At 50.5% G+C, this 27306-nt stretch overlaps 4 protein-coding genes across 4 annotated transcripts in view; 2 read left to right on the top strand and 2 right to left on the bottom strand.

The window, feature by feature from the left end:
• Window positions 1-2424: 2424 nt before the first annotated feature.
• Window positions 2425-4573, bottom strand: LOC142043999 (zinc finger CCCH domain-containing protein 11A-like; the record flags this gene model as incomplete). The annotated part of the gene is made up of 3 exons (XM_075055943.1): window positions 2425-3453; window positions 4011-4078; window positions 4478-4573. Coding segments are annotated over 3 exons (429 nt in total), but the record flags the coding sequence as incomplete, so codon positions are not given.
• Window positions 4574-4822: 249 nt separating this feature from the next.
• LOC142044056 (zinc finger CCCH domain-containing protein 11A-like) lies at window positions 4823-9566 on the bottom strand. Its single transcript, XM_075056082.1, has 4 exons — window positions 9129-9566; window positions 8824-8943; window positions 8083-8206; window positions 4823-4966 (listed from the first exon to the last, which is right to left on the bottom strand). Exons 1-4 carry the CDS (start codon window positions 9180-9182, stop codon window positions 4827-4829), a joined length of 438 nt encoding a protein of 145 aa, XP_074912183.1. The 5' UTR covers window positions 9183-9566; the 3' UTR covers window positions 4823-4826.
• A 4856-nt stretch (window positions 9567-14422) lies between these two features.
• Window positions 14423-16654, top strand: SNRPE (small nuclear ribonucleoprotein polypeptide E). The gene is made up of 5 exons (XM_075056083.1): window positions 14423-14561; window positions 14710-14736; window positions 15265-15327; window positions 15566-15644; window positions 16386-16654. Exons 1-5 carry the CDS (start codon window positions 14508-14510, stop codon window positions 16439-16441), a joined length of 279 nt encoding a protein of 92 aa, XP_074912184.1. The 5' UTR covers window positions 14423-14507; the 3' UTR covers window positions 16442-16654.
• Window positions 16655-19034: 2380 nt separating this feature from the next.
• SOX13 (SRY-box transcription factor 13) overlaps window positions 19035-27306 on the top strand; it is a 40554-nt gene continuing 32282 nt past the window's right edge. Inside the window, exon 1 of the mRNA XM_075055395.1 lies at window positions 19035-19076. The gene's annotated coding sequence lies outside the window, so the exon portion shown is untranslated. The remainder of the gene's footprint in view (window positions 19077-27306) is intronic.

Here is a 27306-nt window from a genome sequence, read left to right as displayed (position 1 = left end):
AAGAATTTGGAATTACTTTGATTTTTAGGAAAGAATTTGTTCTCTTTTTACATCAGAGCCAATGCTACAAGTTTGCCATCATACGCTGTTCTCTAATCCATAAATCCATCATCATGCATTGCAGCAAGATCACGGAAGGTTTGAAAAGATGCCTTAGGTCCAGTTCGACAGCTGATGATTTTTTGGTGCCTCCAGAGCTGAACCTGATCTTCCTTAGCCACAAGCAGGTTTTTTTGATGCGAAGTCAGATACTTTGATTCTTACTGTTCTAAAGATACTAAATGCCATAAAACCTGCAACCACACCAGATAAAGCTCAAATTCAAGCAGTTCTGACCCCTTTCATTCAGATGCTGCGCGTTTCTGTGCAAGTATTTCTGACTCTCTTGGACAAAACGGAATGAAATCGTTCTTACAAGTTAATAACAAAAGGTTGGAACCTTCTACTCACACAAACACTAGCGGATTTTCCAGGATTTTTTTTTTTTTTCTGGCAGGGGATTTTCCCAAGTCTGAAATAAAGAGAGGACGAGTTGGGTTCTCCTGTTAGTTACTGGGTTTTGACTGTTGGCAAAGGGAAGAAAAACAGTTGTTAAGTGCAAGGTTTCCTTCCCTTCTTCAGTATTGATGGGACTATTCACTTTTCACCCTTAGCACCTTCAAAAACAGACTCTTGTGTCATATAGATTCCTACGCATCTCCTCCTAGAAATTACTGGATGTGTTGCTGATGCCATTGATAATTAAAGGAAATTTCAAGCACGATTGCTGCGGTTTGCACAAGCCAACTCTTAAATGGAAGGCCATTAAGGACCACTGCTTTGCCCAGCAGAGGCATTCCAACACAAATCAGGAGGAATTCACGGTCTAGAAGGTGCCATTTCTTTTCCCTAGGAAGTGAGACACACCTGTACAGTGCAACTTTACTATATCCACCACCATGCGGGGAACAAGAGAAATCCCCTCAGATCTAGCTCTTTTGAATGTCCAAGCAGCTCAGCATTTCGCTTGTCGCCTTCCATATTCCTGAGCAGGAGTACAACTGGACCCCTCCAGCCACCCGGGCTGCAGAAAAAGTGCAGCGCAGTCCATCCGTTGTTACACACATTTGAAAGACAAAGACTCGTCGCAGGCAGAGGCAGATTCTTTCTCCTTCACGTTCAACAAAGCCACCAGCTCAAGAAACAGCAGGAACCGAGACCTAGCCAGTATCCGCTCACTGGACTCCAAACTCAACACTCTCCACACGTTTCGTGCTTTAAAGCCTTGCTACGGGGAAGGCTCACGCAGCCAGGTTTCAGGCATCGCTCGGCTTACACAGACATACTGACATACCCAGCTCTTTCCTTGATTTTGGTTTGGAGTGAATTTCCTCTGCGTCGTCAGGCACCAAGTTCATATATTCATCAAAGCCCTAAAAATCAGCAACAAGAGCCTTCGCTGAGCTACGTGCCCTGCTCTAAACTTCAGCAACAACGACACAAGCTATCGTGAGCTGTGCTGACGTGGGCTGGACAATTAAGACTATCAATTGGAGAGGCACGAGGTATTTCCACCCCCCATGCTAGCTTTTCCTGACAGGAAGAAACAGTTTTATGACTTTGAAGAACAACCAACAAAATACCCAATCCAAAGACATCCCGATACTCACAATGATGCAGCCTTCTAGCCGCATGTTCACTTGCTCATAAAGCCACACCTGGATCCTGGACCTCTGCAAAACGATGGAGGGGGAGAGCACAACAGGAACATAAACCCTCCACACAATGTTGTCCTCTCCTTCTGCATTAAGAGGCAGTAACTCTCCCGCGTGGTTTCGGTTACATCCACGGTCATTTTTAAGGTGGTAGACTATTTCGGAAATCCTCTCTGCCTTCACTGGCGAACACGCAACAGCACAGGCTTTAAGACTGTCACGGAAAACAGCCCTGCACACCCGACTGCAAGAGCAAACGCCTCTTACAAAGGTAACTCCTTAAGGTGAGAAGGAAAAACGCCCAACTCGGAACTAGCTGTTCTTCTCACGGATTGCAACGACAGCAAGTTCTTCAGTTCAAGCGAGACCGGCTCCAAAAACCCCATCCTGAACTCTCAAAGACCCGCCCGGCGTGCCGCCCCGCTCCCCACACGGCTCAAAGGGCCCTGCGCAAGAAGCACCGGGATGTTCCTCTCACACGGGGCCGAAGCCGCGGCAGCCCGGCGGTACTCACGTTCTGCAGGTAGTGGAAGATGACGTTCTGGAGCGGAGCGTTAAGGACGCCCCACAGACAGACCACGCACCCGCACCTTTCCTGCGCCAGGGTTCGGTAAAAACGCTGTTAACTGCTGTCATGGGGAACAGCTCAACTACCGGTGAAGGCGGAGGCGGCCAGGCTACGTTTCATACAGGACCTTCAGGAGAATATGAGCGTAAAGACTAAAATATTTACAGAAACCATGGCGTACACCAAACCCCATCTCCACGGACAGCGCCTAGGCCGGGGACAGCGAAGGCTGACGACAGAGCAGGAGGAGGGAAGCAGCGAGGGGGAAGCCTTCCTCGCCGGGCTCTCGCGCGCTCTTCCTCTCTCCCAAAGTCCACGACCGACCGACCCATGCTGGCAGAAGTCTCAGCGGGAGAAAGTCCTTTGGCAGGATAAAGCGTCGGCAGCTTGGGGCTGGGTGACCCTTCTGGAGCCGCAACAGCAGTTTGCTCAGTTTTGGTTTCAGACCTTTCCTCTAGGAACGAAGACAGCACAGTGGATTATCAAAGCACGCAAGTGTTTTCTTCCAAAGAGAAAGTATTGACAATCCACTCCCACAACCGATTCTTCCTCTGCCAGCAGCAAATGCCTGAGGGCCGCCCCACCTTCACAAATCCTCGTAGGAAGAGAAGAGACTCAAGTTCTTCAAAAATTTAAGACAATGATTCAAAAGGTAGCTGCTAGGGAAAACGATCCCTGGTGGCAGGGTACACAATAGACCCCAGTCTCAGCTGTCTTCTGCAGGGTCACAAATTCAGACCGCATGTCTGACCAGCAGGGAAGTTTAGGACAACTGCCTGCACATACTCCCGATGTCTACCAGTTCACCTGTGCTTTAAGACTCCTTGCAAAGCCTCAGCTAGAAAAAGAATCACCTCTGGGTAGCCAACAAAATAATCAGTTTCAATTTCTTTCTTTCTTTATTTTAAGCCTTAAGACTATGCGCTTCAGATGTCCAGCATTTCAGCAAGTTCCATGAGGAGCTCATCCTCATCCTTCTCTGGGTCCGGGTCAATTATCTCTTCCAGTTTGCCTCCCGAGATCTCCCAAAGAAACTGCTCAAAGTCGTCTTCCGCAGAGAAGGCTGCTTCCCAGGCCCCTGTGGAGCTCAACCCGTCCGTCTTTACTGCTACTCGTGAGGAAGCTGAGGTCGAGCTTGAGACCTCTGACGGTGCCACAGAGTCTGCCAGGCTTCCAGTATGCAGTTCAGGACTGGGAAGAACAAGAAAGAGAGCAAATCAGTGGATGGCATTCCTTAAGCAGAGAGATGTTTTCTGCAAACCAGCTCTTAAAATGGTAGTTAATCCCTCCTACACCTCAGCCTTACGCAGGGATTGTTATTCAATTAACCTGGGGCTACTTCTAGAGTCCAATGTATCAGCAGGTACATTTTGCAGTTTGGGGATTTATCCGCGAAGACACAGCACCTGGGGTCTGGCCAAGAAGGTTCCATTTTTGTCGCCAGAGACACTTTGCCACCTTTGCTAATTTGACTGCAAAAATGTTACCAAGTCAACCTCTGCAGGCGTTCAGAAAACCCAAGAAGCCACTGAAAAGCTGTACCAACTTGCAGCGTTTTCAGACAACAATCTAGATAAGCAGTCCAGCCAGCTGCTAGAAACTTATTATTTCAGACAAATTTTTCCTCTGCTGGATTTTGGCATGATTTATCTCAAAACTCTAATTTTTCCATGTGTGAAAAAAAAAAACAACTTAGTTTCACCTGAAAGGCACACTGATCAAGAAAAAGAACAAGCTGTGGTTGTTACCTGGTTTGGGGTTTTCCTCTCCCGCGTCTGGAGAAGAGGCTGCCCTCTGGAAAAGCCGGAACAACAGCCTAGGAAGAAGCAAGATGGTTTTTAGGATACACAGGTCAAAGACTGCTTTGCAGATTCTTCCTCCGCTGCTTCTCCTCTGGCATTGCTGAGCCTTAACCAAAACACAGAGCCAGGGCACACCTGAAGAAAAGTTAGCATTCCCTTAAAGTTTACTAACGATCTTGGGTCTTTTTAAAGAACGCAGCATTAAGGGACGTAGCAGAGCATTATGGAAACACTGCCATTCACCTGGTGAAAAGCAGAAAGGTACTACAAGCATCCTGTTGACCGCTTCTAGATTTAAAAGGGAACGGAGACCCGTAGAACATTTCAGTCTTCCATCTTTTCTCCAAGAGGAGGCTACAACTTGGGCATAAATTTTACTAGGGACCCACTACTGCCCCAGCCGCTCTCCTTACCACAGCTGCTTTTTTAGCTGAAGGCTCCTTCCCGGCGCCACCAGTGGCACTCGGTGGCTTCACAGCCACCACGGCAGACGGATGACTCTCAGCTGCCTTACGTTTCAGTGGCTGCTTTCTGGGGAAGGTGGCTTTCCCATCCAAAGGCTTCAGGCACACCTTCGGTTTCGCTAGAGTAAAAGGAAGAGAGAACTGATACCGTCTTGCTCTGCCTCAGGAAAAAAACCCAGCAAACAAACAGGTTCTCTTCAAAGCACCCCAATCCTTCCAGTTAAAAGTGTATTTAGCCAGCAGCTAAACAGGACAGCTTCAGCACTCGAGCAAGAGGAATCAGGCAGGCTTTTTTAAATTAACTTTTAGGGCTGTAGGAAAGCTCACGGAAAGACAAAAGGGGAAGGCATACACTGGGAAGCCAGTTCGTACCTGTCTCTGTACGGCTCTGTTCAGAGGGCAGTCCTAGCCTCTCCTTCAGGGACCTGGGGACTTGAACTACAAGAGAGAACAGAAAAAGTTCGGCAGACTGCATAAATCTCCATTTGCTGTTCACGTTTCACAATGAGAGCCATCACTTCACTGGGATTCAGAGCTACCTTGAGCCCTCAACCAACACGCAAAAAGAACCACTAGAAGAAAGGACAAACAGCAAACCTAAACACAAAATCTGGGCATCAAATCCAGATGTCTGCTTAGTAGCTGCACCTCTCTTTGGTGCTTTGGCAGCATTCTCCAGAACCTCTATCTTCTTCCCCAGCCTGTCAGCAAGGTTGCGCTTTAACGGAAGGACACTTCTACCAGCTTCAGAAAGAGAGAAAACAAGCAATGCTTGAAGAACGTTTCTCTGGAGGAGGATTTTAGAACAGTCAGCCACAAACTTCAATGCTTCCAGGGATCTTTTCTTAGATTTGCCTTTCAGCTGCTAACCACATTTGCCACTTCTGCCGCCAATACACACCTCTGCCAAAATGTATTTTCCTCCGGCACGCAGCAAAATTACCCCTAAACACAGTCACGTTTAGACGAGGGCACCCGAACAACGGCTCACAAAAAGCTCTTACCCATGGAGGCTTTCCGTTTTCCCATCCTCTCGCCAAGATTCACTTCAATCACAGGCTCCTCCCCTAAACCAAAGACTAATCTCTTCGCTGCACAGAAACCAGTAGCCACTAAGAGCATTCTCCTTCTAGCCCACCTCCCAGCAAAAGGCACTCTTCTGGTAGCCAAACCACAGAAACGAGTGACTACGCGTAGTAGTAGTGCCACACCTTTTTTGCCTTTCAAAGGAATTTGTGCAGATCTGAACACCACCACTTATACACAGACTCGTAGCACGCTACTGTCCGCAAGTGCCACCGTCAGCCTCGTCAACGCTTCAAAAATTGGCTACTTGTATAATACCATCTTCTATAGGTCTGCCCTTTCATTACTGCCCGGTTTTTCCAGTTATCCCCTTTTTTGCATACTGACACTCGTATTGACATTAGCCTCTCTCTCTGCTGCTACTGCACTTAACCCAACCGCTACTTCTGCCACGTGCTGTCGACACGTTAGCTCATTCACAAATCTCACTCAACTTCAGGAACATGAGAGTCCAATTAAGCACATTGGAGAGTCTGTAAGGTGCTGTAATACGTGATGAGCTACAGCATAATGTCAGGCTGATAAAAACCGCTTCTGCATCTTTTATTGCAACACAACAAACTGAGCACCTACAGATGCCCAATATTTGCAATCAAACCAGGGCCTTGAAGCATAAAAGCATGGTTTTCATTAAAAGAGGCAGCACCAGCAGGCTAACCTGTCTGAATTATCTTAATTATTACTTGACCTTTCGGTTGAGGAGCCATGAAGTGGAAACAATAGTATTCACTACAAGTAGGGGATATTAACTCACCACCTTGGCTTTTTGTTTTTCCCTTTAGTTTCTCCAGTTTGATTTCTTCAAGTGTTTTTATTCCAAAATCTAAATTGTCCTCTGAAAACAGAAAATGGTTAATGAAGCTGAGGCCTAAAGGCACATGTTGAAGAGCACACACGCTCAAGCTTCTTACAGCTCAGAACCCTTCCAAAGTCTTCCAAATAAACCCTCTCAACACTCCTCACCAGTAAAAAAATCCATACAACGGATGGGTATTTTGGTAAGCAACTGGCACCCTTCTTCAACCCTCCTCCCATCCTGCAGAGTAAAACCTACCGTTTTAAGCGTTTTAATCCATCTACACGATATTAGATTCCTCTATCATTAGACATGGCTTCTTCCCACCGTGTTTGAAAGGACACATTTGCAGGCATTTAAACTCCATGCTGTGGCTCTATTTTGTTTGTTTTACAACAGTCAACAAGGAGGAGTTGACCTGTCTGACCCAAGGGACATACGACATTAGGAGAGAGGAATGAGCTCGTGGAAATAACTGACTCCATCCAGCTACCCGATGCTCTATCGTAGTTTTAGAACATATCGCTTTGGAGTTAATCGTCAAGTTCTCCTTCCAAGCCATCCTACTACAGTTGCTAGAATACCTTGCTTTGTATTAGCACTGCCTTTCCTAGTGGAAATTATCCGCGTTCCACTATGGGCTTCTGTTGCCCGTGGCTGGACAGGTGTTTTAGTTTCACCTCCATCTTCAGAAAGCTGCTCTGAAAGTCCAAAATAAAACCTATTCAGTTATGGAGCAGGGATTATACAAGACATTTCATGCTTATGCAGCTCGTACAATGACATTTCAGTCCACGGTTCATATTCTGTTCGTATTCTTAACTACAAGCAACTGTTTGTGGGAGGTTTTTTTAAACAGCTGTATTGACTTGACAGGCTCATATAAGCAAGAGCTATACCGGGGAAAAAGTACTGAAGACTCCAGACTCTGGTCCGTAGCTTTAAACACTACACAGTTCAGGCACTCTGTGAATTTATACATTCACCTCCAGTAGAAATGCCTTCAGTAAGGAAAAAGTACCCATCTTCATCATCATCTGCAGCATTGATTACAACTGGCTGGAGGATGTGTAGGACTTGGGACCTTTTCAGAGCTTTCCCCTTTCATCACCCCCCTCAGCTGCAGAGAGGGACTCCACTGGACAGAAAGTCTGTTTTGCTGCAGTGACGCCTGAGCCATTTTCACATCATCTTCTGCAGGCTCAGGTCGACTTGGAAGCATAGCTAGAGGAAGACGAGGATCATCTCCCATTCGGCCATGTAAAACTTTCACCCCAACCTTGCACTCACTGTCTAGATACGGTAGATACCATAGATAACCCACCTGGCTGCTCAAGTCAGAGTTTCCTATTCCCCACCCCTACGAACACACTAGGAACAACGGCTTCCCTTCACACACTCATCTCACCACCCTACCCTCCAGAAAGGATGAAATGAAGGGAAAGCAACCTGAAGTGCAAAGGTCACACAAAGCACAGAGAAGCTGAGCAGCAAAGAAAAAATTAAATACCGGAATTACAGTCCCTTTAGCTGAGAGCCTGTGACTGCACACTTCTCCCTACACTCCTCAGTCAGCAGTTACTTGATGCCTTCTACGGCATTGTACCCACTCCTAAGTAATATTCAAAATTAATTCTTTAATGCTTAAAGGAAAAGGACCCAAGAAACTCACTTTTGCTTGGCGGGAAGAAGCGCCCACCAACATAGCGTCCTTTCGTGTGACGGAACGCGCAGTTGGATTTTTGACAGCCAGCTGGCTGATTCTCCCAGTAGCAAGGAACCTCACTGCGTTTTTTCTGAAGACAGAAAGAAAGAAAAGCTCATGGTAACACTTGCCTTAGCCTTGCTAAGAGACATAGTTACACGTCATGCCAGAGACAGGGCTATTGCAATGCAGTGCGGAAACATCATTCCAAAGGGCAGTTTTATCACTGAAAGCATTGCAGGGCAGATCGACAAAGTTTGCGCAAGCTGTAACTACTACACATTATCTAGCTTTCCTGTCATTCTGTTGGAGAAGACGGGGACTCGCACACATCAGTTCAGGGTGGGTTAAACTAAGACAATGTGCAAAATACTGGGATTATTCAGAGGGAAAAAATGCCTTAAATTGCCTAGCTTGAATCTATCTCAAGTTATCTTTCAGAGCCTTATTTCCTTCCCATCTTCTCCCTCCCCACCCTGTGCTACCCCAAGAACGTCAGCACCTAATACAAAAATGTCTTGCTGAGATATACCTAAGAAATTGATTTTTCTTCCCCCAACTTCCTCCCAGCCCCCTCCAAGTAACGGAAACCAGTATCATTTGAAAGCGAGTAAATCTATCACGTACAAGCACATTCAGTCTGCCGACAGCAAGGAAAAAGGCTTTCAGGGATTTAGCGGGAGAACACATCTTTAGGCAAACACTCACATCGACTTCCATGTGTCTGAATCTGCAGGTAGTCTTGAAACAGCGACCCTCCTGCCACAGCCTGCACACTCTCTCATTTCCCAGAGCAGCCGCACAGTGGCGGAAGGAACAGCTGTCTCCCTGTAACCAAAAGGAAACCCACAAAGAGGAAATTAAAACAGTACAGCCTCCAAAATTATCCATGCTAGTAGCACTGGAAGCAGAATCGAACGGCTTCTTAAGTTAACAGAAATCTGGATGCCTCCGCCCCCTCCTCTCCTAAAAACTCAACAAGAAACCCCAAAGCAAAAGAAGCCCAAACATACCTTGTCACAGGTGGAATAGACATAGAAGTAGCAGTCGTCCCCTTGCTTGGACATAATCGACACCGTCTGAGAACGAGCGCAGGTTCGAAGGCTTCGCTCTCAACAGGGACTTCCTCCAGTCCTGGCAAGAGCTGGCTTCGCTCTTTCTTGGACGGAAAGTCTCCTGACGGCTTGATCGGTCAAATCTTCTTTTTCAAAGTAACCCTAAAGAAAGGTATCAGTAAGTGAAAGAGAAGAAACAGTCCTACTCCCTGGTCTAACCTTCCAGCTTGCTGACCTGCCTGTGTCCTGTACCAAAGACCAAGAAGGGAACAAAACTTTTTTGTTGCACCCCAACAAACGCACGAGAGGAGTACTAGTGCACCTACCTGTGGGTACTTGCGGGTTATAAAGCACAAAGTATTTCACTTGGGCAGTCTCTCTTGCTGCTCTACTTTGTGCCTTTAATCGCTTACAAAAATATTAAAGATGCTTAACGCCCCCCCCGTGTATTATTAGGACAGTCAGATCACAAGGAAGGCAGAGCACCAGGAACTACGTGTTCTCATCCCCCTTGTCAATCCGTCAGCCTTACCCCAGCCGCAAACAGCTGCTGATGATTTACCTGCTGGTCACCGCACTCCACTAGGCTGACAGCGCCCTGGGTGTCACAAGTTACATAGAGAATGCTGCACTATGATGCGTATGCAAACCACCCATCATGTCGTCTGAAGCACAGGACAAGCTCTTGCTAACGCATCTCATTCTCTGGATGAGAATCTGAAGCCAAGGTGTCAAAGGTGAAGCAGAATTGTCAGAATTTCCACTCTACAGTTGTTTTAGTCAACTCTACCTGTTAAATACTGTCTAAACTTGGACTGGGGGCATGTGCTGACAGTGGCGGTTACAGCACTCAAGACCATCTCAGAGCAACAACTGCAAAGTTGCCATCCAAGAAAGCAAAGCTTAAAGCAGATGATTGCCTCAGCTTCCTCCGCCTCTGAGTCGGGTTCACCTTTCCTCATGATTTGAGAGTCACAGCCCTCACTTACCACAGCCATGGGGCACAGCTGCCCCTTGCTGGCTGGAGCAACTCTATTTGAAGATGTGCCACTTCAGGGACCTGAATTAGGACATCCTTCCTTAAAATGAGAGGCAAATCAGTCTGTTCCTGAAAGGGCTGATTGGCCCGGTGTTTCTCTAACTGTCAAAGAATAACCCTCAACTGAAGCACTCATCAGGTCACACACTGCTTCACTACAGATCTCTCTTTAGCTTGACACATCAAGATGTCTCTGCAGGAGAAGGAATTCTTCAAAGCAACCTTTACAGCAGGGATCTAGTAAAGTGGCCGAGACAAAGCGTTCAGGGCGAGCGCACCACTCCGGAGGAAATTGGTTTCAAGCCTAAGATATTTCACCCATCTCCCAGTCCAAAAGCCACAGCGACGCCTTTCATTTGAAAGTCTTTCCACACGTTCTGCAAAGCCAGATGGACATGACCGATGGCAGCACTTGACTAAGAACTGCAGCTCCCCACTGGCCTCCACCTGCAGGCCAACAATCTTGCACCCATCAGACATCTGGGACCACTGGAATGAGCTGAGAAGAGACCCACTCTTCCTCTCTGGGGGATGCTGCTCCACCTTTGGCTGGTTTAAAGTCACTTTAACCTAAAAGGTAGAGAGAGGTTCACTGAGCAGCCATTTCCTGCTTCAAGTGATCCTGTGCAAGATCGTTTGGATGCTGGAGTCCCTGAAGAACTAGCAGAATGAGCAAGAAAATCACCTAAGTACCTGCTGACCTGCTCTCAGTGCCCCTGTGCTCAAAGTCCGGAATCATTAATTTCAAAATACATGCCAAACACGGCAGCTGGCACCTAGCACTGTGCGCACAATGCCGGCAGTGCTGTTGGAAGCTGGAAAGTCGGGGGGAGGGGATTAAGGGAAAGCCACGCATCAGTTTGGTAACTTGGTTCTGTAGGACACTTCCTACTGCAGAAGTTTTAGCAAAGCCAGTGGGAGGGAGCTGCCTGTTTTCTACAAGGAGACTTCTGCCGGCACAGTCTGTGTATCAAAAGATATCCTTGGGCCAGCACTGTCAGGTAGTCTGTGGGTGGTTCAGGGTCCGGGTATCAACAGTTCAATCCATACTTCTGTGTTGCGCTTTCTCCAAAGCCATGACAAATTTTTCTCTTACACTGTTGTACAGTCATGTTATAGATGGGAACTGACTCTCTTAGTGCCACAACCCGTAAGAGCTTCTAATATGTTGGTATTGAAAAAAAGCGTCTTCAGTAATCAATTTTACAATAGCTCTGTTGATCTGTTATTTAAGTGCATTCTCCTATCTGAGCTCCTTCACAGCAGTATGTAGTTGACAGTCTGAGTCCCATGGTTAAGATTCATGTCCTTTCTCCTACCAAGCACCTGCTCAGTAGGCAAAGATGGACTGGGAACACCCAAGCCTGGAGATGTTCAACCACAACCGGCTCTAAGCCTAGCCGTTGAAAAGAAATAGCTCAATACGTCACCTTGATGAGGCAAAAATTCACGTGGAACCGTAGAAAAATCTAGAAGTGCTTCCTCAGCTTCAGGTTACCAAGAGCACCATCACATTTAGGCCCTGGCCCAGTGTGCAGGGTGCGTGGTCTGCAAGCATTGCTGCAACATGGAAGTGCCAAAGCGAGTCCCTGCTCTGCCCTGCCCAACAAGCTTTTTAAGCATTGCAAGGAGACTGCCAGGTATAGAATCATAGAATCATAGATTCATTTAGGTTGGAAAAGACCTTCAAGATCATCGAGTCCAACCACCAACCATGCCCACTAAAACATGTCCTGAAGTAACCCGTCTACTTGCTTTTTCAATACCTCTAGGGATGGTAACTCAACCACTTCCCTGGGCAGCCTATTCCAATGTCAGACAACCCTGTCTGTAAAGAAATTTTTCCTAGGAACCAATCTAAACCTCCCCTGCCACAACTTGAGGCCAGCCTCCTCTTCTCCAGACTAAACAACCCCAGTTCCCTCAGCCGTTCCTCATCAGACTTGTGCTCCAGGCCCCTCACCAACTCGGTTGCCCTTCTGTGGACATGTTCCAGCACCTCAATGTCTTTCCTGTAGTGAGGGGCCCAAAACCGAACCCAGTACTTGAGGTGTAGCCTCACCAGTGCCAAATACACGGGAACAACCCACCTCGGTTTACTTCGGGAGAGAGGAAGAGCGTGCGAGAGCCCGGTGAGGAAGGCTTCCCCCTTGCTGCTTCCCTCCTCCTGCTCTGTCGTCAGCCTTCAATGTCGCCGGCCTAGGCTCTGTCCGTGGAGATGGGGTTTGGTGTACGCCATGGTTTCTGTAAATATTTTATTCTTCCCTGTTAGAATCATAGAATCATTTAGGTTGGAAAAGACCTTCAAGATCATTGAGTCCAACCATCATCCATGCCCACTAACCCATGTTCTGGAGTACCCCATCTAGGCGCTTTATGAATACCTCCAGGATGATGACTCAACCACTTCCCTGGGCAGCCTGTTCCAATGTCTGACAACCCTGTCAGTAAAGCATTTTTTTCCCAATGACCAACCTCAATCTCCCTTGCCTCAACTTGAGGCCACTTCCTCTCATCCTATCTCCAGCCACCTGACAGAAGAGACCAGCACCCCCCTCACTACACACCCCCCTTCAGGTAGTTGTAGAGAGCGATCAGGTCTCCCCTCAGCCTCCTTTTCTCCAGACTAAACAGCCCCAGCTCCCTCAGCCGCTCCTCATCAGACTTGTGCTCCAGGCCCCTCACCAACTCAGTTGCCCTTCTCTGGACACGTTCCAGCACCTCCATGTCTTTCCTGTAGTGAGGGGCCCAAAACTGAACACAGCACTCGAGGTGCGGCCTCACCAGTGCCGAGTACGGGGGAACAACCACCTCCCTGCTTCTGCCGGCCACACTATTTCTGATACAGGCCAGGATGCCGTTGGCCTTCTTGGCCACCTGGGCACACTGCTGGCTCATATTCAGCCGGCTGTCAACCAGCATCCCCAGGTCTTTCTCTGCCGGGCTGCTTTCCAGCCACCCTTCCCCAAGCCTGTAGCACTGCACGGGGTCGCTATGACCGAAGCGCAGGACCTGCCACTTGGCCTTGTTGAACGTCATACAATTGGCCTCGGCCCATCGACCCAGCCTGTCCAGATCTCTCTGTAGAGCCTCCCTACCCTCAAGCAGATCGACCCTGCCTCCCAACCTGGTGTCATCTGCAAACTTGCTGAGGGTGCACTCGATCCCCTCGTCCAAATCGTTGATAAAGATATTAAACAGAACCGGCCCCAATACTGAGCCCTGGGGAACACCACTTGTGACCCGCCGCCAACTGGATTTCACCCCATTCACCACAACCCTCTCGGCTCGTCCATCCGGCCAGTTTTTCACCCAGTGAAGAGTACACTTGTCCAAGCCATGAGACACCAGCTTCTCAAGGAGTGTGCTGTGAGAGACAGCGTCAACGGCCTTGCTGAAGTCAAGGTAGATGACATCCACAGCCTTTCCCTCATCCACTAGGCGGGTCACCTGGTCACAGAAGGAGATCAGGTTGGTCAAGCAGGACCTGCCTTTCGTAAAGCCATGCTGACCAGGCCCGATCCCCTTGCTTGTCCTGGACTTGCCATGTGAGTGCTCTCAAGACAAACTGTTCCATAATCTTCCCCAGTACCGGGGTCAGGCTGACAGGCCCATAGTTCCCCGGATCCTCCCTCGAACCCTTTTTATAAATGGGAGTCACATTGGCAAGCCTCCAAGTCCTTTGGGATCTCCCCTGTTGACCAGGATCACCGACAGACGATGGAGAATGGCTCGGCAAGGACCTCTGCCAGTTCCCTCAGTGCTCTTGGATGGATCCCATCTGGTCCCATAGACTTGTGAGTGTCCAGATGGCGTAGTAGGTCACTAACTATTTCCTCCTGGATGAAGGGGGGTATGTTCCGCTCTTCATCCTTACCTTCCAGCTCAGGGGGATGTTCGTGTATATTCATTATACCCGTATTCTCCTGAAGGTCCTGTATGAAACGTAGCCTGGCCTCCTGCGCCTTCACCAGAAGTTGAGCTGTTTCCCATGACAGCAGTTAACAGCGTTTTTTACCGAACCCTGGCGCAGGAAAGGTGCGGGTGCGTGGTCTGGCGGGGGGGGGGGGGGCGGGGGGGGCACAGAGGGTCCCGGGAAGGCTCCCCGCTGTTCGCCACCCCGACGCGGAGCAGTAGAGATGCCGGTCCTCCCAGCCGCCTGGAGCGGCCTGGTCCGCCAGCATCCCAAGGCTCCTTGCGCGCTCCCGCTCTGCTTCGCGGCTTCCGGTGGCGGCGGCGGCGGCGGGAGCGTGTGTGGGGCGGCAGCGGCGGTAGCAGCAGCAGCAGCAGCAATAGCCATGGCGTACCGCGGACAGGGCCAGAAGGTGCAGAAGGTGATGGTGCAGCCCATCGTATCCTTCCTATGGCGGGGGGGGCGGTCTGGCGGGGGCGGGGGCCTGGGCTAGGCGGGCAGGAGCTGCTGAGTGGGCCCGGGAGGCGCCGAAGGGCCGTGTCGCCGAGGACTTGTTGCCGTGCTGCGTCCTTAACGCTCCGCTCCAGAACCTCATCTTCCGCTACCTGCAGAACGTGAGTACCGCCGGGCTGCCGCGGCTTCGGCCCCGTGTGAGAGGAGCGTCCCGGTGCTTCTTGCGCAGGGCCCTTCGAGCCGTGTGGGGAGCGGGGCGGCACGCCGGGCGGGTCTTTGAGAGTTCAGGATGGGGTTTTTGGAGCCGGTCTCGCTTGAACTGAAGAACTTGCTGTCGTTGCGATCCGTGAGAAGAACAGCTAGTTCCAAGTTGGGCGTTTTTCCTTCTCACCTTAAGGAGTTACCTTTGTAAGAGGCGTTTGCTCTTGCAGTCGGGTGTGCAGGGCTGTTTTCCGTGACAGTCTTAAAGCCTGTGCTGTTGCGTGTTCGCCAGTGAAGGCAGAGAGGATTTCCGAAATAGTCTACCACCTTAAAAATGACCGAGGACGTAACCGAAACCACGCGGGAGAGTTACTGCCTCGAGTGTTACGAAGCTATCGGCAGCAAGGAGTTCTTAATGCACAGGAGAGGACAACATTGTGTGGAGGGTTTATGTTCCAATTTTGTTCTCCCCCTCCATCGTTTTGCAGAGGTCCAGGATCCAGGTGTGGCTTTATGAGCAAGTGAACATGCGGATAGAAGGCTGCATCATTGTGAGTATCAGGATGTCTTTGGTTTGGGGGTTTTTGTTGGTTGTTCTTCAAAGTCATAAAACTGGTTTTTCCTGTCAAGAAAAACTAGCATGGGGGGTGGAAATACCTCGTGCCTCTCCAATTGATAGTCTTAATTGTCCAGCCCACGTCAGCACAGCTCACGATAGCTTGTGTCGTTGTTGCTGAAGTTTAGAGCAGGGCACGTAGCTCACCGACGGCTTTTGTTGCTGATTTTTAGGGCTTTGATGAATATATGAACTTGGTGCTGGACGACGCAGAGGAAATTCACTCCAAAACAAAATCAAGGAAACAGCTGGGTATGTCAGTATGTCTGTGTAAGCCGAGCGATGCCTGAAACCTGGCTGCGTGAGCCTTCCCCGTAGCAAGGCTTTAAAGCACGAAACGTGTGGAGAGGGTTGAGTTTGGAGTCCAGTGAGCGGATACTGGCTAGGTCTCGGTTCCTGCTGTTTCTTGAGCTGGTGCTTTTGTTGAACCTGAAGGAGAAAGAATCTGCCTCTGCCTGCGACAAGTTTTTGTCTTTCAAATATGTGTAACAATGGGTGGACTGCGCTGTACTTTTTCTGCAGCCTGGGTGGCTGGAGTGATCCAATCAAACTCCTCCCAGCTACGTTTAACGCAGGTGGCCCTGAACAATTCTGACACTTGCTGTGTCATCTCTGAATCAAAGCAGGGAACCACCTGAGTGGCGGTATTTAATATTTACTACCTGCTGGTGAGGATAAACAGCAGCCTGTGCTAAGTGACGTGTTTGGGCTCTTGGTGGGGACAGAGTGCTGTTCAAACAGCGAGCGCAGGCGTGGAGATTGTGTCTGATACATTGTAGTGTGAATTTTCAATGTGGGCCCTGCATGACTAACGGGTACAGTCCTGCAGCCAGGTGGGAAAGGACTCTGTTTACTGAGAAGAACCTAGTCAGTTGTCTTGTGGGCATCTTCTTGCAAGCACCTTTGGCATTGTGAAATGTTTTTTGAAAGTGCAAGGTTATCGTCCGAGTCTAGCATCTCTCTAATGCCCCCTTTCCTTTCTCTGTGTTGCAGGTCGCATCATGTTAAAAGGGGACAATATCACTCTTCTGCAAAGTGTTTCTAACTAGGATTTGTTGTTCTTTGCTTAGAACAATGGCTGCGGTGCTTTGGAGTTAATAAAGCGCTGGTGGGAGCAGGACCAGCTAGTAGACAGGAAGTTATGTGTAACTGGGGTCACATGCAGAATTGAAAACTGCACATTCCTTTGTGCAAGTGATATTTTCTTTTGTAGTTTGAAACGATGCACAGTGTATTTCGCAAATAAACATTTTTCACATTAACTGTAAGTGTAAATCTGCTTGCTTTCAGTCTGATGCCCTTCTGTGAGTAGAGAAGGGGGAGAAATGTATTCAACGTGATTTTCACTGTGGACCTGTGCAGTCTCTGATAAACACCTGTGCGTTCTGGAATGTTACATCTGCATTAGGTGAACAAGGTGGGCTCGTTCAGGATACTGAAGTGACATGTGGTCCTTGAGCTTGCACGTTTCTAGTGAGGGACTTGGGCCTGTGGTATAGTAATCCAGCATTTACAAACTTTACTGGTAGCCGTTCTTGTAAAATATCTTTTATCTTCATGTCAGAGAAGCAGAGAGGGCAGTTGGTTTGGATTAAATCTCTATAATTTCTTGCTTTTTGGGGCAGTCTCTAGATTAAACTGTGGCACTGTTAAATAAGTTGGGATATCAGATGTATCAGTTGGGGTTTTATCGTGTTGGTTTATTTTTATTATTGGTTTGAGGATCTGGCTGTTCTATTTAAGTTTCCACAAGAGAGCTGAATTGCTTATCACATCAACAGAAGTTCCCTAGCTTACTTGGAACTGGCGGTCCCCTCTGCTGCTTTTCTGATGGAAAGGAAGAAAAAAAATGTTTTGGCTGTAATTGTAACTTGGAGACTAAGATTACCTGGAGGGAGAGAAATGAATCCTGATACACAGGTTGCACTAGAAATCATGTAATAAGCTTTCACTATTTTGAAACTTAAATTTGTGTATCATCTTGAGCATTAGAATTAATAAATTCAAGATGGAAGGTTTCTTACCTCAAAGGATAGAAATATATGAGTCTTCTGGCAGACATCATCCAGCATGCTCCTCCCATTCCAAGAAGTCATACATCAGGAGTATCATAGCAGACGTTCACGGTAAGAAACTTTTGAGAGGCAGCATGACCTACTACAGTGGCTAAAACAGCTCCAGCTGTACAGCCTACTAATGGAGTCAGTAGTTTTGTATTTGTGCTCACAAGCTGCAAAGTCCTTTCAACACAGAGTAAACAGAAATAACCTACCAGTGTCATTTAGTAAAAGAAGTCATCACCAGAATCTAGCACATATGGAATGAAATAATACTTTAAGAGGTCACTTGCATTTGCTTTCCATTTTGTCCTTGGTGTTGCAGTAAGGGGTGTTCATGATGCAGTGCTGTAAAATTTAACCTGCCTGTGTCTCTTCATTGTTACAGACAGATGATGGCCTTGCAACTATAAAAACGCAGACTCTCTTTGAAGTAATTTTGAAGTGACTTTGAAGTAATTGTTTCTCTTTCCAAGTGTGTATAACTTCTTACTAATTGTGTTTAGAAAAAGGTTATTTAATGGGATGTGTTGCATCACATTGCTTGGCTCCAGTTTATCCAGGGCCACTGAAACAAAACTGGCTCAGAGCCTACAAGGGTCTGTCCTTCCGCTTTGCACGTGGCTGGCAAGCGGCTGCTTTTTGAGAAGAGTTGGACATTAGGAGAAATAGCCCGTTCTTATCAGCAGTGCTGCTGCCAACTCCAAATTGTGCACTTCAAGACACCATAATGCCTCCTAAAGCTCCTCTGCTCTTTGATATTATCAGATTAGCACGAATGAACGTCGATATTGGAGTAGGTTGATGATGGGAGGAAGGAAGTCCAGGCTAATCAGCTCTGAAGCATCTTATGATAAGGTACCAAAATAGGCAGTAATTATGTGCGTGGGGGAGTTGCAGAAGAAAAGGAGAAGCTCCCCAGCAGGAAGCCGTGAAAACTGCAGAGAGCCTGCAGGAGAGTCCAGGCGTGTGTGGATGTCCAGGAGGAAACATAGCCCCATTGTTTGAGGAGCGCCTGGCAATGGAGTGTTGTGGTCCAAGAACAGAGCTTCTAGGCATTACCAGCACATAGACGGGGCACAAAAAACAATTCTGGCTTTGCCGAACTGGCTTCCCAAGAAGCACTTGTCTGTCCTCATAAAAACCACAGGACTGACTCATCTAAATGCTTGCTGATTTTTTTAACCCTGAATCCTTCCAGCTTCCTGAGCGTTTCCAAGCTGCAGGCAGCAAGAAGGTAACGTCTCATGAGCCGCTTTAACCGTGCAGTGTCAGAATGAGACTCAAAACTGGCTGCAAAAGAGTGCGGTAGACAGAAGGGGGTGCTGCGGGCTCGGCCAGCTCCCCCTGCCCCTCCAGCAAAGTGTCATAAGCCTCCGCAGGAACATAGAGTTCCCCAGCATTCAGGCAGCTTTATTGGCTCCCAAACAACCTGGAAGAAAGCAAACTGGGCTGTCTGGTGCGGGGCTGCTCTCAAATGGTGTGGCCGCCGGACAGGGTGTCTGGATTTCCTGGGCACTGGCACCTTCCCCAGCTCTTCCACACCCTGGGGTGTCCTGCTCCAGAAGGGGATGAGGAATAGAAGGTTCTGGTTTTGGCTGAGCAAGAGGCAGTGAGGAGCAGCAAGGTAGAGTGAATGCTTACAGTTGGGCTCTGTGTTTAGAAAACTCCCATCACTTGGCTTTCTGCTGCCTTGAAGCCTGTTGTGTTTGCTTTTGCAAATTGTACTTTTTCCATAACGTGCAAATTCCTTTCCCTCCAGTGCGGGGGTCGGGGGGGACCAAGGTGGGTTGGGGGGGTGGGGGTGTAAAGGCTCCTTTTGAAAAGGATGCCTTGAGGTGGCATTATTAGGCGTATCCCAGTGTGCTGGATATTGCAGTGGGATGTCATGTTGTGGGGCAAATACTATGCTGCAGTGTTCACACATCTCTAGAAAATAAAGTGCTTATGGTGGGGTTTGCCAGAGAAAGTTTGGTACTGCTGCCAGCACTCAGATATCTGTCACAACCAAAAATCGAGCTGACAGTAGTTTTAGATACCATCTTGCCATACCCAAATGTCTGTTTTGTAGAAATAGAGCTTGCTCAGTCTTAAAAAGCAAGTGATTGAGACCTGCTTCTGCACTAATGATGGCACAGGTTACATAAGACAGAGCTCTCTACCATGCGGCGTTTCAGTTTGAGACCATTGCCCTGACTGTGGCAGGCAGATGAGAGACCACTCAGATCCAGGTGGGGCTCTGTAGTGTTTGATTTTTCTTCTTTCTTAAAAGTGTTAACACCTTTAACAACACTGGAAGGTGCTTTGAGTAAATATTTGTCCCTTTTCTCTGCCTGTGGCTTTGGGGTTCTGGGAAAACGACTGCATTTCTTCCCTTTTGCACTTGGGAATTACTTGCCCTAGCCCAGCCCAGTACTTTTGCGGGATGAGACTCTCCGTGCTTGTGAAAGAATCCCCCGAGGAGGGAGGCAGAGTGGTCTTGCCTTTCCAGAGGGGAACAGTTTTTCCGTGGTTCTTTGGTAGGATGCAATGATTTCTAGGATGATTCTATATATGCTTGAACCTAAACCTCTGAGCCAACCAGCTGCCTGCAGGTGTTTCTTGGTGCGCTTCCTAGCTCTTGAAAGGCATCACTGCAATTTTGCTCAGGCTTCATGGGATGCAGTGGGCTCCATCCTCAGGCAGGACATGGGTCTGTGTTGGCAGGAGCACCGCAAATGGAAATGGACAGCCTGCATAGCCTGTGTCTGCTTGCTGAGCTTGGGCTATCTTCAGCATTTACCATCTTTTCAGGCCTGTAACCTTCTAAGTGTCTGTAAAATAAGTAGACGGGGAGATGGGATGTGTAGATGCATGGGCTGTACAAGGGGAAAATCACTTTCCCTCTGTCATGCTCTGCCACCACCCTTGATCTCACAGAGCTCCCTTCTCCTAAAGCCTTGCCACCTCGTGCTTTAGTGCACATTATCTGGGAACTTATTTCAAGTGCTGGTATGTTTTAAGGATTGTGTGCCTAAAAATAATAGTATCAAACAGACAACAGTGGAAGGTCAAGGACTCAAACAGCTTAGAAGCTGTCCCCTTAGGGCAGCATCTGAATATGGAAATCTTGTGTGGAGGGTAGAGGCAGGAGCTGGGGGAGAGCAGCCTTAAAGCATTGTAATGCTTTCCTAAATTCCCTGCCTGTTCTTGTTCCAGTCTTGCATGGGGATGGAACTGTTTGGGATTGTTTTTGCCATTTTTCTCTGTGGGCAATAAAACCGATGCCCTCTTTGGCTGAAGATGGGGTTGGTACCCGTCACAAGCAGATAGGATGCCACGGGGAGAGGAGTTTGCTGGGCAGCCATTTTGCCCTTCTTCCCCAAAGTCCTTGCAAAAGGGCTCTGGTCGCACACAATGCCAAAAACTGGCTCCAGCAGGTTTTGTTCATGGCAGTACCCTCCGTTGGCAGCCCACACACAAGGTGCCCAGCATGGCTGCCCCCCCGTCGTGTCTTTTCACATTCATACCCACCAGGGGCATCGTTACTATTGTTTGTAACATCTCTTGGAAAAATGAGTCATGGGCGTTTTGCCTGCCCTCAGCAGGGAAACTCTGCCACATTAGCAGCAGCAACGCCCGCCCCCCCGCACCGCTGCCTCGCATACCAGCAGGCCCCTTCGTGCAAGGAGCTGGACTTACTTCGCTGAAGTTGGTCAATGTTGCTGCTTTTCTTGCCAGCAGTAACCTGGGCTGCAGGGAGGGTGTTGTTCCCCATGTACAAAAGCCTGGATGGATTTCAGACCAAGGTGTCGTTAGCAAACTCCGTCACCCAAAAGACAACCCTGTTCCCATAGGTCTTCTTCCCTCCTGTGCCTTGAGCTGCGATATTTAAGCCCAATTTTCCTGCACTTGTCTTTGGGCCGTGTTCCCACCCAGCACAGCCTTCACGGTGGGTAATGTTTTCTGGGCTTCTCCTGCAACGATACTGGTTCGTCTGCAGCAGAGATAGAAATCATTTTTTACAGCTCTGCTCTGTGGGGCAGGCTGTCATCTAACTGCAGGATTTGGGATATAGACATGGTAAAACAAAGCCATGACATAGCTTCAGGTTTGGGTGGTTTATTTAATTCACACATGAGTATTTATTAAGACACAGGACACTTGGGTCCTATTCCAGGTTTTGCCTGTCTCACCAGAAAAGGCATATGAGATCAGGTTTGCAGAAAGGTTTGCCTTACTGCAAGGGCCAGAGCTTCAAAAGCAGACTGAGCTTTCCTGTGGGTCCAGCCCTGATTCTGGCCTGCTGCTTTTCAGAATTTTGCCTTATCTGCTATTCTTCAGTCTCTTGTCTGTGAAATAGGAGCAATATCTAGTAGTCCCCTGGGGGGGTGATGGCTGATGGAGTGGTGTGATGTCCTCAGCTGAGTGGAACAGCGCTGTGCACCGACCTGCTGTCTCTGGCTCTCCTGCTGCCAAGCAATCTGGTTCATAAATAAATCTGAGTTTTCCGGGGACACTTCTCTCCTTCCCTGTGCTCCCTGTTGGGTGGATTAAGAGTTAAGGAGACTGTTCAGGTGGTCATTTTTCACCTTGTAAACTGAGCTAGAAGTAGGCCAGGTCCAGCTGGTGAGGGATCTTAAAGGGTGTGCCAGACCTCAGTTGCATTTTGTACATTAAGATGCTACAAAATAGAGGGGAAATAGAGGGACCAGCTGCCGTACCCTGAGCATTTGACCCAGACACCAGGGTCCCCCGCTGCACAGGGACATCCAGCGTGCCTCACCGTGGTTTGTGTCAGCGGCACCTGCAGAGCTGCTCTCTGCTCCTCGGGGGCTTGTCACCCTGCGGAGCACAAGCACCCCCGAGCTGCTTTCAGGGCCCCCTCCGCCTTGCCACGTGCAGGTGTCGGGGGGGACAGGAGGGCAGCGCCAACGGGAGCCACGCTTTGGTGAAGATGGGCTGTCGAGTTAGCAGTACAGCAGGTACCAGTATCCGCTCTTGAAAAGGCTTTGTTCTCAGCTGGGGCACAGCAGACCGTATTGCACCACTGCCTCCTCCCCGAAATACAGTGTTTTGGAGCCCATCCCTTTATCGTAGATCAACAACAGAGCTAATATTCATATCGAGGAAGTGAGATAATATCAGAGCCCAAGGTGGGCTCTGAAATGGGTGCATGAGACATGCACAAGTTTGGGGGGAGAGGGAAAGGGGGGCTGCGGTAGGAGCTCTTTATCTGAGAGGAAATTGCACTATTCAAGGGGGAGAGAGCGTGTGCGTGTATGCCTATATGTGTGTGCATGCACATTTGTGTAAATAACACTTGCCGGGAGCATGACAGAGCCCCTGGAGCAGGACAGGCTTGCTGCCAGCTCCTGCCAGCACCTGGAGTTGGGTTGGCATGTTGCACAGGCTGATCTGTGTGTACCCACGCTGGGGTCGGTCCAGCCCTTATGGGGAGCTGGTCACTGCCACCTCCCCTGGGCTGGTGGCTTGAGAGGATGAGAGCAAGTCCCAAGGAGACCCAGGGATCACGGCTGAAGCAGCCAAAGAAGCGCCAGAGCTCGCAGAGCCGTGGGGTGCAGTCCCCAGGGGTACCCTTGGTACCTGGCGTGCGTGGCCTCTGCAGACTGCAGCTGGGCTCCTCAAGGGAGGAAACATCCCCTTGCTCTGCAGCGAAGATGCAGGGCCCTGGGGAGCAGAGGGATTTGGTTAGATGCACGCAGTGCAGCAGTGCTAAGATCCAGTGCCTCTTATCATACCTTAGTGTTTTTCCCAAAGAGCTTCTATTGATCCCCAAACAAATCCCTCAGTGCTTTTTCCAGAAATTAATCTTAGAGGCATTTGAGAGGCAAGGTCCACCCTCATCTTCTGATTAGACACAGTGGGAATTCCCAGGTTTAAAACATAAACAAACAAACCTGGGTTGAATTTATACCTTTATTATCTGCAGTTGCTTCCCTCCCTTTGAAAAACCTGAACCCTGTTATTTGTTCTTGCCAAGCCAAGCTTGGCCTGGGGCTACTGACAGTCTAGGCTGGGCTCTTCCCCCTCCGAGGATGACAAGACTGGGGGGTCGGCTGGTGCCCAGGCAGCACCAAGGTGCATTTGGGCAGTGGGGAAAGATGCTCGATGGAGCTGATGTGAGCCCAGACCTTGTGCAGCCTCTCAGCCCTCCGGCAAGAGGACTGCCTTCCAAGAAGCAGGGGGGGAGCGTGGGGGGCCAGGCCGTGCAAGCCAGCTCTTCCAGCTTGTCTGGGACCTCTCTGCAGGTTATGTGGGAGGGTAGTCGGACCCCTGGGGAGGGGGGTTCTGCTGGGTCTGAGCCTAGCTCCCTACGTGGTGGTGGGGCACGGTAGCGAAGTTACTCCCTTCACCAGCTGTTGTGAGCAGCAGAAAGGGTGTCTCCGGGGAGAGTGTATCTCTTTCCTGCTCCATCAATCTCCCAGCGCACCTCTGGCGTCGCAGCGGCAGGCTCTGGAGGGCTCAGCTGTGGGCTGGAGATGGCTCCCTGCTCCTTCCCCCTCCCCCAGCTTTTGTATAGCACCCAGATTTATTTTTACATAGGAAGGAGCTGTGCAAATAAGTCCTGGGCCTGGGGTGCTGCACAAACAGTGAAAGGAGGACCTAGGGCTGCGTCGTCCTTTCCCAAGTCCCTTTGATGGCACCAAGTACCTTCTCCTTAGTACTGATGGAGAAGTTGGGCTTTGCAGCGGACAACAGCAAACGCCCTTTGCACTGTGTGCCGGAGGGATGTTGGGCTTTAGGGGATGCTGTGTGATGAGAGGAGGCAGCAAAAACGTAGGGATGTTGCAAGGCGGCCACGGTGCAAGTCCTGCGGGTATGGGGAGGGGAGCACCAGCAAATGTCTCTGGGAAGGCAGCGGGGCCACAGTCCCATCCAGCGCGGCTGGAGCCTGAGCACCTCCCCGGGCTGCCGGCCAGCACCAGCGCGGCAGCTCCATCCTTCTCTGCTGCAGAGGTGGATGGCTCCTGGCAGCAGATGGGACTTCGGCTCCCACCGTAAATGCTGGGTGGGTTTTTTTCCCCTCACCCTGGCACAGGTTTTCTGGAGTCCGCAAGGATGGAGAGAGCAATCTCAGTCCCGCCGGGGTGAACCCTCCCCGCTCTCGCCCCATCTCCGTGGGGTGTGGGGGTTTCTCTGCGTGCTTCCCGCTCGGATGGGTGGTCCTGGCGCCTCTGCCCGTGCTGTGCCGGGCCGTGCCCTGGCCAGCATGGGCACAGGCGGGCTGCAGTGTGCCGTGCCTTTTTAGGAAGGGTGGTGGGGAGGGGGTGGGGAGGGAAACATGCCTGCCTCGTTATTTAGTGTCCCACACACGGAGCCTGCCTGGCCCTCGGGAAACCTCCATCCACTGCGCGGCTGGGATCTGCAGCGAAAGCAAACAATGGGATCCCCAGAGACAACAATGCCCCATTGTCCTTTGAAGCCATAACAATGAAACAATAGACCACAGTCTGCTCCCTTTATTCCCAGGCACGCCCCCCCGCAGCCCCGTCCTGCAGCCCTGGGGCCGTCTGCGTTCGGGGGGCTCACACCATCCCCGAGGACCCGCTGCTCGCTGTCCCCCCAGCCCGCTCGCACGGCTCCCATCCCTCGCTCGTGGGGTGAGTCTCAGGGGTCCCTGTGGTCTCCCCGTCCGTGCGGGTTGTGCCTGAGAGGAGAAGGAGGTGGTTTCTAGCAGGCTTTGATCCTCGGGGTTTCATCAGCGGGAGGGATGGAAAAGTCCCGTTAGGTCATGCGGTCCGTGCCCTGGAGAACAGTGGGGCTTTGTTGTCTCCGGGGATGGCCACTTGTCAGCTCTCGCCGTCACGGCGCTCCCTGAAGGTTTCCTGGTGTATCCTCCTCCTCGTGGGGTTCAAAACAGCCCCAGTGGCTGTGGCCACCCTAGTTGCTGCAGACACCCCCCAATGCTCTGTGGGAGGGTGGGCCTGGGGAGGAGGCAGGAGGGGATAGAGGCAGCAGAAAGGGATGGGGTGCGAGGGGACCCCACCATTCTGCAGCAACTGGGGCACTTTGGGGTCCTTTGAGCTGCTTCCCGGATACCTCTGCTCTCTTCTCCCTGTCTCCTGGCCACATCCAGCCATCCCCAAGGATCGAGCCCTCAGATGTTTTCTGCTTTCCTGTGGTCCCCAGAAGCTGCCAGGGGCTGTCTTGGAGCAGAGGGATGAATCCCCTCCCTGCTTTGCCAGATGGGCTGCAGCAGCCCTGGGCACTGGTGTCTGGCAGCGGGGTGGGGGTGACTGCCCACCCTGCAGCCTCAAGGGTTCCTCTCCGAGGGCACCCGTCACTGTGCAACATGGGGGAGACGCTGGGGGGGGGGGGTCAGGGCGGTGGGAACGTTGCTGCAAGGCAGCCTTGGTGTTTCCTGACATTGAATGCTCTCCTTGTCCCTTCACTGGCTCCCAAAAGACAGGCACAGGGGAGAGCCAAGGTTGTCGTTAACTGGGGACCACCAGGGCCAGGGCTAGGGCTGTCTGGCCGGGCTTGGACCCGGTGTGGATCAGGGCTCAGGTCCCCATCCTGGCTCTGGCAGTCAGAGCGGGCAGTGCACTGCGCCTCTCTGTGCCTCTGCTTCCCCGGCTGCGCTGGACCTGGATACCTCTCCGTGCCTCTGCTTCCCAGCTAGGCATGTGGCTATGGCACATGGTCACCATCGTGTCTGTGTCAGCATCCTCGGCTCATCTGCTGAGAGCAGGGCAGCGGTGAGTTGGGGTCCCATTTATCCTTTTCCCTGTGCTTGTTTGTCGCTGGGAGAGAGGGGAACCCGGTGCTGGGCTTGGGGACACGGTGACCCCGCCGTCCCAAAGGCCATTGCCAGCCTTCTCCTGCACCCTGGCTCGTTCGGAGGTGTGGGAGCTCCTGGAGGCCCCCACTCCTCCCGGTTACCTATGGGCAGACAAACCCACCTGAATAGGTAATGAATGGAGGAGAGAAAAGAGCCTGGAGTACATTGTGTTTCCAACAGGCCGGGAACAATTGCTAAATACAAATCACACAGAGAAAAGGGAGAGAGAGAGAGACAAAAGAAAGAACCCCAGCACAAAGGAGAGGAATGAAATGGTAAGTAAAGTCAAACAAAAAGGAGCCGGGCTGAGACAAAAGAAGGGAACAATATCCCCGAGGCAATAGGCTCCTGAACAATGGGGACAGTGACAGCGGCACAAAGGCACACTGTTTGCAAGTAGACGTTATCTCACACAGCCACTGGCAGGCCTGGCCCTGGCGCTTCTATTTTCAGGGATGCTTTTGTGCTGCACTGAACAATATTCCTTGCATGGCTGCAGATAGAGAGATGAGGGGGGTTTGGTTCTTTTTGCCTTCCTGGTGCCAGCTCTGTAATAAAAACAGGTTTAGCCCTTCGGAGAGCAGGGCAGAGCAAGAGGGTGGGTGGGCAGAGCTGGCTGAGCCGACCCGCCGATGCCAGGAACGATGTGGCTTCGGTGATGGATGAGCATCAGTCGATGCTGGCTCCTGCAAGGGCCAGGCTGGGCCCCCAGCACCGCTGGGCAGTCGTGGCAGGGCTGGCACTGCGGCAGGAGCTGGAGCCGATGGCTCTGGGGTGGTGTGTTTTATGACTCACGTCCAGGGCTTATCAGCCCCGAGCTTTGCATTCGGCCAGCTGCACTGAAACCAGAACCGGGCAGACCAGAAAGATGGCTTTTTCCAGCTGCATTCATTTCAAACACTTAAGTTTTTAACCTCTGAATTGTGCGGGCAGGGACAGAGGTGCCAGCTGGGCTGAGAAGCCCCCCCAGGTGCTGGCAGAGCTGCCCGGCTACTGCCAGGCATGGCTCCCTGGCATCCCTGTGCACCCATCCCCTGCTCCGTGGCCATGGGCCAGTCACCCAGCCCCGGTG

Source organism: Buteo buteo, chromosome 23 (genome assembly GCF_964188355.1).
Source record: "Buteo buteo chromosome 23, bButBut1.hap1.1, whole genome shotgun sequence".
NCBI classification, from domain to species: Eukaryota; Metazoa; Chordata; class Aves; order Accipitriformes; family Accipitridae; genus Buteo; species Buteo buteo.
This window is presented reverse-complemented; position numbering and strand designations above follow the sequence as displayed.